General features: G+C 45.7%; 1 protein-coding gene across 4 annotated transcripts in view; it reads left to right on the forward strand.

Moving 5' to 3' along the window:
• The first annotated feature begins 1396 nt into the window (after positions 1–1396).
• The window catches only part of LARP7 (La ribonucleoprotein domain family, member 7), a 12198-nt gene continuing 2496 nt past the window's right edge, over positions 1397–11098 (forward strand). The window contains exons 1-11 of one of the 4 annotated variants that reach the window (XM_014533065.1): positions 1397–1616; positions 2355–2455; positions 2539–2622; positions 2712–2876; positions 2967–3060; positions 3139–3489; positions 3568–3712; positions 5264–5415; positions 6239–6363; positions 9195–9354; positions 9563–9654. In XM_014533065.1, coding sequence (XP_014388551.1) covers positions 1418–1616; positions 2355–2455; positions 2539–2622; positions 2712–2876; positions 2967–3060; positions 3139–3489; positions 3568–3712; positions 5264–5415; positions 6239–6363; positions 9195–9354; positions 9563–9654 — 1668 coding nt within the window. In that variant the 5' untranslated portion in view covers positions 1397–1417. Of the gene's footprint in view, positions 1617–2354; positions 2456–2538; positions 2623–2711; positions 2877–2966; positions 3061–3135; positions 3490–3567; positions 3713–5263; positions 5416–6238; positions 6364–9194; positions 9355–9562; positions 9655–11098 lie in introns of all 4 variants that reach the window. The other 3 variants (XM_014533064.1, XM_005885875.2, XM_005885876.2) reach the window with 3 other exon arrangements.

Genomic DNA, 11098 nt, shown 5'->3' on the forward strand with positions numbered 1-11098 from the left:
GACACCTGTGGTTTCTGATGACTGGTTCTGACCTGGAGCTGCATTTTGTGTGATGCTGGCATCATGTAAATTAATGCTTCCTTACATGTCTGCGTGAAAGTCCGCACCTGGCCGACTGAGGACGCCTGTTCTAAGTGCGAGTTCTCTCGGGTTGACCTTGGAGGGTGACGGGGGCTCTGCCGGCTCCGTCGCTGCATCTGCTGCCCTCGGGGACAGGGCCTTGCTGAGACTGCGACGCAGATGGGCTTCCATCTCCTGCCCCGTTGACTGAGCTCTACGGGGCAGAGGCAGCAGGGAGAGGGGCAGCGTTTCCTCTCGGAGGCCTGCCCGCCCCGCACGCCCCAGTCCAGCCTGTGGCTTCCACGGATCAAGGCCAGTGTGGAGGCTCCTCTGTAGCGTGAACGCTTTAGCCCCCTTCACCCTCCCATCTGTCATGTCATTCTGGTCACGTGGGCATGCCAGCCACGAGGGGCTGAGAGACATGTCCTAACTCTCCTGTTTCCAAGAAAACCGTCTTCAGTGAGACTGGTTACCCTCAGGCAGGCCGGCATCATCTGACCCAGTGGTCAGCCTGGGTGCGTGTACCTCTAGTGACGGCATTAAGATGACAAAATCCATTCCACGAACGTTTGAGTGGCTCCTGTGTGCCAGGGACTGGGGGTGGATGCATCAGTAACTAATACAAAAAGCACGGATTTCCTCCAGCCCACACGCTAGGGAGGGTACAGAACAAACAAGTGCGCTGGATGCGATGGGCCGTCAGGGTGCGGAGACAGAACTGTCCAGAAATGTGCGGTTTTACATACAGTTGTGGAAGGAGACCTCACTGGAGAGGCGTTTGTAAAAGACTTGATTCAGAAAGTGAGGGAGCAGCCAGGCACCTGGGGGCGTTTCAGAGCAAGAGCAGCCCAGGCCTGAGGCCGGAGCCCAGGACCAAGGAGGCGCCAGGAGAACTTGAAGGGGGGGTTGGGAACCGGTGCCCAGGAAGTGAGTCCTGGGATGGTCGGTCACCCAAGAAGGCCATTCTGCAGCTTACCTGTGAAGCTCTGCTTAGTGAGGAGAAAGAAACACTTCAAAAATTCAATGTCAGGAACCCACTATTTCACTGGCGGTTGTATTTAAAAATGTAAATAAAGTTCTGAGGTCTGTTGAGATGGAATGTCCGAGTTCCTCAATCTTACACTTTGACTTACTGACTTAAAGTGTAGCTAAGTGACATTTTATATAGGATAATCTAGCTGTGCAGTTTAAAAGGCCTATTTGACCTAAGACTGAGGTGGGATATTCTAAGTTTAAATCTTAAAGGCCAATGAGAAAAGCTAAAAATTTTTAAATGAACTGCCAGCCAATGAAAGTTTATTCAGTGGATTAACTCTGTGTTACCAGACTTACATTTTTACCTCTTTAATTCACAGGAATGGAAACTGAAAGAGGAAAACAAGAAAAGGCGATGGAAGAGGAAAGGACTGAAAACAAAGAGGTTGAGAAGAAGAAGCGGTCTCGGGTGAAACAGGTGCTTGCGGACATCGCCAAGCAAGTGGACTTCTGGTTTGGAGACGCAAATCTCCACAAGGACAGGTTTCTCCGCGAGCAGATAGAGAAGTCCAGAGACGGATGTAAGTTGGCTTCAGTGTAAATGGAACCGGTTTCCAGCTGCACTGCCTTTGATGCACCAGCTTGTTTACTTCTGAAATAGCACGTCATTGTATGAGTTGGTGTGTTCTGTCTTACTTACAGTTCTTCAGTATCACTGTATTATGTGTGATGTATATACTATGCTGTACACACTATATTATATTTTTTAAACATGTTGTGCACACTAGACTTGATTTCTGAGAAAACTCATAAACACGGATAACAGCATAGTGAGTGGAGATGGGGGAGGTACAGAGTATAATGGTGATATATACATGGTGATGGACAGTGACTTGGGGTTGTACAGATTTGTGGAATTATGCACCTATAAGGACTTTAAGAAAATGGACAGGCACTAGAGCAGTGGTTCTCAACCTGTGGGTTTCGACCCCTTTGGGTCGCCTAAGACCATTGGAAAACACATATATAATTACACATTGTTTTTGTGATTAATCACTATGCTTTAATTATGTTCAATTTGTAACAATGAAATTGGGGGTCACCACAACATGAGGAGCTGTATTAAAGGGTCACGGCATTGGGAAGGTTGAGAACCACTGCACTAGAGGCATGTCCTTCTTGGGATTTTAAAACTAATAAACTTTTGTACTCGGTTTTAAAAGGAGGCATTAAGAATTCAAATGGGACAGGGTTTCAACCATGATGGTAACAGGAACAGATTGAAAGTTTATTTTTGTTCACTTTTACATTTTTATTAGATGTTGATATATCGCTTCTGGTGTCTTTTAACAAAATGAAAAAATTGACCACTGACAAAAAGTTAATAGCCAGAGCACTGAAAAGTTCAGCTGTTGTCGAGGTAAGAACAGTTGTTTATATCACATAAATTACTGCACAATTACATAAAAACTCAGCCGCTCACTAGCTGTGTGTGCTTCGCAGCTGGACTTGGAAGGCACCAGGATCAGGAGGAAGCAGCCCCTGGGTGAGAAACCCCCAGACGAGGACGAGCGGACCGTGTACGTGGTAAGCCTGTCCTGGGAGACAGTGAAGACGGATCGACCTGGAGTGAGAAGAGGGAGAGCATCATTAATAATGTAACTAATTCATTGCAGGAGCTACTTCCCAAAAACGTCAATCACAGCTGGATCGAGAGAGTGTTTGGGAAATGTGGCAACGTCGTGTACGTGAGCATCCCACACTACAAGTCTACGGGGGACCCGAAGGGATTTGCCTTTGTGGAATTTGAGACAAAAGAACAGGCAGCAAAAGCTATTGAGGTGGGTCCGGAACCTAAAAAGAACAAAAATGAGCAAAATAAAATTATCACGCATTTTAATTAGAAGAAATTTTTGCTGATTTCATTTCAGTTTCTTAACAACCCACCAGAGGAAGCACCAAGGAAACCTGGGATATTTCCTAAAACAGTGAAAAATAAGCCCATTCCTGCCCTGGGAGTCACTGGTGAGTATTTAAATAAAAATATTGTAAGTGGAAGGAGTTGCAGGAAAGTGAGAACTGATGGGAGCATTGTTACAGAAGAAAAGAAAAAGAAGAAGAAGAAGAAAGTCCGGGTGAAGAAGGAAGACGGTGTCCCGGCCAAAGAGGCGACCGTGGACACAGGCAAGGAGAGCGGTGCCTGCGGGGTGAAGGGGCCCAGGGCCGCGTCGGACGGCTCCGAAGGGGAGGGCGCCGAACCCCAAAAGCCACCCTCAAAGAAGAAGAAAAAGCGGGTTAGAGCTGAAGCGGCCGGTTTGCCTTCGGGGCGAGCAGAGAAGAGGAAGCGAAGCAGCTCCGAGGACGCAGGGTGTCCGGCTCCCAGGTCCAAAGTCAGGAAGACGGCCAAGAAGGACAACCCGGAAAAAGCCTCCCAAGTGTCCAAAGAAAACAAAGGTATTTCTGACTTCGCTCACGGCCGGGGCTCGACAAATACAGTTGACTTATCACCTCATTTCTGTCTTTTTCTTAAAGATCTGGAAGTCTCCACTGAAGAGGAAAAGGAAGCGGGAGACATAAAGGACGGGTCGCTCCTGAAAGCCAAGAGGAAGCACAAGAAGAAGCACAAGGAGAGGCACAAGATGGGCGAGGAGGTGATCCCCCTGCGCGTGCTGTCCAAGTGAGTGGGCGCCGGCCGGGGGCAGCCAGGCCGTCACCATTGCCATCCTCCCCCTGCGCGTGCTGTCCAAGTGAGTGGGCGCCGGTGGGGGGCAGCCAGGCCGTCACCATTGCTAAAGTGCAATTCCAGGTCGTGTACAGAGTTGCACATTAGCAACAGTGACGGCCTGCAGCCAGGTCTGCGCGGCAGGATGACGGTTACCAAGCAACAACCACACTAAAACATGGAAGCACTTATTTCCGTCTGTCGAGCAAATGCCTCCATGTTAAAGTGGTGGGTGTTCTTAGAGACTTAAGGTTCCGTTGAAATGCCCCGACTGCAGGCCGGGCTTGTGCGCTTGGGAACAGGCACAGCAAGACTCACCATCACTGAAACATGGAAGCACTTACTTCTCTGGTTCCAAAGCAAGTACATCCACGTTTAAGTGGTGGGGAGCCCAGTCCCGGGGAGCCTTGCGATCCCGATTGGCTTTAACCTGAAAGTGAGTAGAAAACAGATTTGGGCCCAAAACGCGGTGTGGGTGTGGGGGCACCTCCACTGAAACATGGAAGCACTTACTTTTGCTTTACACAGCAGGTGCCCCCAGGTTAAAGCAGAGGAGCCCCCGCGCCTCTGGGAGCAGGCGAGTTGCTGTGCGGCAGCCGAGGGACAGCTGGACTCACCTCTACTAAAACATGGAAGCACTTACTGCTTAGGTCACAGAGAGCATTTCCATGTTAAAGTGGAGGGGAGCCCACGGGCGCCGGGGTGGGAGCCACGGAGGGAAAAGCAAGCGGCATACCTTTCAGAAGAAAGTTCTTAACGTCCTGTCCTCCTGGGAAGGGTAAAGGGCAAGGACTTGGGGCTCCTGTATTTATAGGATCCTTAGCTCTGAATTCCTTAACTGCCTTTATCTTAGGGAATCATTAAGGGCCTTTTGTTATTCTAATGCCTCAGCTCAGGAAGGTCGGATCCTGGGTGGGTCGGGATTTTTTTTTTTTTTTTTTGAAGTATACAGATGTCAGTGTTACAGCTAAACCATCACCAGCAGATCTCCTCCTCCTTAAAACTCTGCTATCTGTGTGTTTGATGGCGTTGATTAGGGCTAACAATGAGGCTCCCAGGAGCCGCAGGGCCATTGTGTTCCTCCCTGGAGGGGCTCAAGCTGTTTGAAGAAGCATCTCCATGTTAAATGCATGTAAATAAGTTGCTTCCAGGGGGTGTTTTTTCCCTCTTAGAAATTCCTTTTCATTCTAGTAAACACTAAGGAATGTTATCTCTGAAATTGGGAGCAGTTTAACAGTAATCTAAGTCATCTTTCAATTTCAGTCGGTCCTTTTCCCCCAGAGATGACTGTTGTAGTAAATGTTAGCAGTTAATTAATTCAAAGCCTTCATTTCCAAAAGTTCAAATCATTGAAGTAGACGTAGGAACTGACCTGGCAAATTGAAGCCGGTCCACCTGGGTGCCGGTCTGGCCCCTCCCTTTGCCTGCTCGCGGGGCGATGTGAATCATTGTGAGGGGACGTACCTAGTCATCTGCTATTTCTAACATACTTTTCTTTTCTTACAGGAGTGAATGGATGGATTTGAAAAAAGAGTATTTAGCCCTGCAAAAAGCCAGTATGGCTGCTTTAAAAAAAACAATATCCCAAATGAAATTGGAGTCAGAAATGGAAATAGACCATGGAGTAACTGATAAGCCTGGACTGAAAAATGAAAAAAGTAAAATGATAGTTTTTGTAACATTATATTGTATTATACACTAAAATGCTATTTCGGAGTTATAGGCTGAACTTTAATTTTTAGAAACTTAATTATACAGTAATCATTACAGAAATTACTGATTTGGCAAGTTATTCAGATGTGTGACATTCTTGATATAAGAACATTTGAAGGGCTCATTTAAACAGTATGTTTCCTAATCTGTTATTTAAGTTTTCTCTAGTTCTCATTGTTAGTCAGATTTAGTAATCAGTGCCTACTTTATGAATTAAGTTTGTGTAAACAAAGATTGTACTTTCGCACTTGTAAATTTATTTCATAGTATGAACCATAAGCAGAAACAACACCGAACAAAATTCCTATGAAATTTATAATATTAGGATATATGTTAAATTTCTATAATGAAAATAAATTTTCACATCTGAATTGTTATATAGAGTATTCTTTATTATTCCATGCCTGTTTATCTATCTACTTTTGTTAGGTAATTTTTGTTTTCTTGGTTCAGGGAAGATGGGCATTTTGGGGGGAAGGTGTTACAAGTGTTCTAAAAGTAACAGTTTGCATTTACAGTAATTACAGCTTTTGTATTTTATTTCATGGTAATTGCATTTAGCAGTGTGGTTTTTGTCAGGGAGGCCTATTACGAGCCCCAAGGATTTACAATGTGTAACTTTCTTAATTACATAAATTATGTTACAATTAAGTTTTAAATTAAGTAAACTAATTTTTTAAAGTAGCCTAAGAACTAACGATGGTGTAAAGAGGCCGAGGTGTTAAATGACGAAGGGTAATCGTTCTTCCTGGTCTTTTCCTGCTCCATCAGCAGCGGGCGGTGAGGAGGGCCGTCCCCCGGAGAAGGCGCAGGCGGCGGGGCCGCAGTTCACGGCCGGCGTGATTGTGAAGGTCGTCAGCCCGGAGCCCCTGCCCGGCCGGAAGCTCATCAGGGTGAGCCGCAGCCCCCGCTGCTCGTCCCTCCTTCCTCCTCAGGGCTCCTGTGGAAATGGGGGCATTTGGAAAACACAGCCAATCAGATTAGGGCCCGTTCCTCTGGGAGAGTCCTTGCAGGATTTATTCCAGAGCCGCTCTGAAACGTGACCAGAGCAGAATCCAAAGACTGAATTCTTCGGTCCATCCGTGGTGCCCTGGCCGTGCCTGTGGGCTGAGGGCGGATGCGGCAGAGCGCCTCCCTGGTGCTCCCGGTCCGGGCCTTTTTGTTTTCAGAGGGATGGGTGTTACAAGGGTAGTGCCAAAACGTGCTGAAGACTCAATCAGCAGTGGAGTTGGTCTGAAATTACTTTAAAATCCTAATCATCTGCTGTCAGATTTTGGAACAAACGAAATAATTTGTGATTTGTTTTCATTGGTGCTCTTAGCTTTGAACAGACTCCTAAATTTTCTTTTGCCTAAAGTCAGAACTGTTTGGAATAAAAGAGAGAATATGTATATTTTTTTCTTTGCATGAATTTAGTTTATTTTTGTCTGTTAATGAATTGAAATTGAAAATTTTTTCCTGAAAGAAATGTAGGGTATTTTGGGGGGAAAAAAAGCCTTTTCTTAGTTTTATGTTTAATTTTTTTTTAATATTTTCAATCCATGCTGATTGTTTAAAGAAATTGAAACAATTACAGAAAGGTGTTAAGTATTTTGAAAAACTACAAGTTTTGCATGCATGGGCAAATATACCCAGAGTTCTACATAATTTACATTGCAAATACTGTTTGACAGTCTCCTTTTTTCACTTTATACGATTTATCTAACAGCCTTTTGTACGCCAATGCAGCAATATTTCTTTATTGTTCATATGTTCTTTTGAGAGGCAGTACCATATATGTATTATTTCCCCATAGCCTGCCACCCAGTTAGGTGAGACACTGTCTTTTCAAACCACGTAAAGCCTTCTGTAACAGAGCAAATGTATTTACGTTTTTATACTGACTTTCAGCATCATGTTAAGTTGTTTTGGTTTTGCATCCTCATACCAGTCACATTTTACCTGCATAGCCTTTGAGGTTGCTCACTGTGATCAGGTGTGAACACTTTCCTGAAAGTCCGCAGCTCGCAGCTCTCGCTAACACCTAGGTGAGGTGCTCCTACTAACTAGGCTGTGGGTGAGGGTGTGGGCAGGCCCACGCGGACACTCCCAGCTTGCAGAGCATTGTGGCAAAATAGAACTTCACACACAGGGATAAGACCAAACTTGGAAGTGCTGCTGTGCTTGAGTTGGTTGGTTTTTCTATTAAGATTTAATAGAAAAATCATTCGGTTTGTCATTTGGAATGAATAGCATAAATTTATGTCGATTACAAATTCTTCATTCATGATCATCGAAATCATAAAGTAACTATGAATCAAGTTCGTGGTTACTTGCATTTTGCTGGAACAAACCCGATTGGGAGGAGGTGGCGGCGGTTTGCCAGGCTAATGGTCATTCCGAGGGCACCCCGACATGACGATGGCTTTCCGTAAATGTCTTGTGAAAGGGGCTGCTATAAACCAGTCACATAAATCAGTCACGTGGCTGTACTTCCATTGCAAAGTCCAACTTTCTCAACTTGAAACTGATTGTGTTTCTTGCTTAGTCTCTAAATTAGTACTGTTAACTAGATAAAGAAATGGGAAGAATTGACAAGTATAGTCTCTTTTTTTATTGAATTAGCAAATATGAAGTGCCTTGTGTGATAGGCAGGATGACAGGAATGGGATGAGTTAAGACTTAGCTCCTGTTTCCACAGACTCACAGGTTTTATATATGTAAGCTTCATTCTTAACTAAGAAACTTTTCTCTTAGTCTATGATGCAGTAGTATCTCCAGGTGTTTCTCAGTTCTGTGTAAATCAGACTTTAAAAATCCAACATCTCAAATGAGGAACAAATGTAATAATCTGAACAATAAAGATTTAATTTTTAAAAAAATCGAACATCTCAAAGTAACCTAAATTACTTGTGGCTTGAATTTTTGGGTCAAAACTGCTGGGGACGAGATGGATAAGGCCCTGTTTTTGGCTGGGAACCCTTAGCTATTTGTTTAGCTTCCTGAATGGAGACTGATAAATGAAGACCTGGTGTAACATTCCTGCATAATCGCCTGCGTTTGCTGAGGAGCCTGCTGTGAATGCAGGAATCCTGTTAATCTGCCCTCCCAGCAGGCGAGGTGGGGAAACTTCTCCTGGGTCTGGGTGACAGGCTTGTGCAGCAGAGGTGGTTCAGGTATCTCATCAAAGAGGAAGAGCTTTGAGCTGTGTTTTCAAAGACCCGCTCAGGAACCTAGGATTTGTGTAGGTTCACAGAACCTTTCTTTTGCATGAGTTGTTACAAGAAGTTGAATATTTTCATGTATATTTTAAGTCAGAAGTCACAAGTGTACGGGTGAGGGGTAACACTCCTCTTCCCCAATCCATGGAGGCTCTTTCTATTGTGCTTTTAATTCCAGCCCTTATTCTGTCGGCTCCCGGACGGGGCGCCCTCTTGTTGCCGGGCGGGCGGGTGCGGTGCGATCTGCTGCACCTCTGTGCTCCCCAGGCAGGTCTCCCCTCCGGGGGATGTGAAAGGTGTGGTGGAGTAAAGGAAGTTACGACTAGAGGGGATGTTGGATGGGTTCTCAGGTGTGTCCGTGTGAGGTTTCTAAGAGCATGCGTATATACTTCAGAGGAAATGCTTAATGTGGGGTGGTTCTCATTGAAGCTTCAGACGGCGTAGCACGTTCTGACATAGCCACGGGGAACACGTTAGCCGCGGTGTGAGACGCTTTGTTCATACTCCCTCTCCCCTGTGCGCAGGACACGCTGGCCACCATCTCGGAAGTGGTGTACGTGGACCTGCTGGAAGGAGACGCCGAGTGCCACGTGCGGTTTAAGTCTCCCGAGGACGCTCAAGCCGTCCTGAGCGCGAGCGCGGACCTGCAGAAGCAGCACTGCTGGAAACTCGAGGTTCTCGCTGGTAAAGCCACGTGGACCTTCCCTCTCAGCTGCCTGTTGTGGGGACCGTGACGCTCTCTGAGTCTGGCTGATGAGTCCCGTCTCCTCTGTGCTCTCACACGCGCACCGTAGTGGTGAACTCCAGCTCTGCTGAGAGCGTAGAGCCCTGAGCCCTGAGCGTGTTCGTCCGTGTGCCCTTGTACGCAGAGCCCCGTGTTGTGTGTTTCCAGGTGACCATGAACAGAGGTACTGGCAGAAGATTCTGGTCGACAGGCAGGCCAAGCTGAACCAGCCCCGCGAGAAGAAAAGAGGCACTGAGAAGGTAGCGCTTGATTTTCTTTAGCTTCGCTATTCTTCCCGTGGTTTGCGGGGGCTGGGGGCAGCCTAAGCTTTTCCGAAGGCTGACTCGCCTCTGGAAGTCATGTGCAGGCATATAATACCCTTGGTGGCGGGTTTACGTGGCGTGCACTGAGCTGCAGGTTGAGAGGGAACACTTATTTTCTAGATTTTGAAATACACAAAATTAGAATTATTTTCCTCAGGAGGGTGCATGGTTTTAATTTAGAGTTTTCCCTTTGGCCTTTTTTTTTTTTTTTAACTTGTGTGCTGACTTAAAGCAGTCCTGCTTTCTGGCTGCTGGGTTTTCAGCTGGGTGGTAAGTGATTATTTAAACGTTCTCTTAAGGTAAAAAACACAGTGTATGTAGAGTGTGGTCTTAAAGGACAGGAGCCTCCAGAGATAAGGGCGAGAGTCTTTAGGAGTGTGGTTCCCTAAACAGTGATAAGCCGCGTTGCTTTTTCTCTGGATAGTCAGTGATATAAACAACTTTCAATACAGTAAGTAATTTAAAGCAAGCTTCTTCTTCAATAATTTTTAAGTTACACTGAGGAATTAAATTATTATTGTTTCTAGTGAGATGTCATGTAAAGGTTAGTACATCTTAAAGTGCTTAGAACAGAACAGGGCACATAATAACTAAATTACTGTTATCAAAATTTCAAAATGTATATTGTAAAAGTCAGAAAAACCTACAAAGATGTGCATTCTTTTGTCATTGGTTAGCACTTGAAAAGTCATGCTTTCTGTATTCCAGGATTGACGGCTTGGGTTCGTATTTATAAAATTCTTTCCTCCTCCACCGTAAAAACCAGGTGTTTTTCCTCGGCCTCCTTCGCCCGCATCCATTGGGATGTGGGTGGTTGGGGGAGGTGTCCCCGTCTGTGTGAAATCTGCCTCTGTGGGCAGACGCTGCTCCCCGGCCTCCTTCCTTCCTGGGCGCTGGGCGCTGGGAGGTGTTAATTTGAAAGCCTGCGTGAGGCTATTTAAATGTTAAAGTCGCTAATCCAGAACTCGGCCCTGAATTGAAACCACTTTGTTAAATAATGTTTATCTTCCAATTGGTGTGTCGCTTTATTTAAATTGTATGTTTGTAGAACTAGGAATTAGTAATTTTGTTTTTCAGAAAGATCCCATTTTCAAAAAAAAGACCGAACCCTTTTATGTAAAAATGTTTACTTTGAATTTATTTTAGTTCACACAAACACTCCATCCATGCTTTTGTTCCGGCCCTCCGGTCCAGTTTAAGAACCCATTGTGGCCCTCAAGTCAAAAAGTTTGCCCACCCCTGGCTAGACTGTGCTCAGTTTGCAGCCACCTTTCTGGTGGTTCATTTCGTTTTATTTCCGAGGGCCCGTTGCTGTTGCCACTAATCACACCGCGAGTGGCCGCGCAGCGGGTGGTGACAGTGCCGTGCGGAGTAGACCAGG

The sequence above is a fragment of the Myotis brandtii genome, unplaced genomic scaffold (assembly GCF_000412655.1).
Source record: "Myotis brandtii unplaced genomic scaffold, ASM41265v1 scaffold932, whole genome shotgun sequence".
Classification (NCBI taxonomy): domain Eukaryota; kingdom Metazoa; phylum Chordata; class Mammalia; order Chiroptera; family Vespertilionidae; genus Myotis; species Myotis brandtii.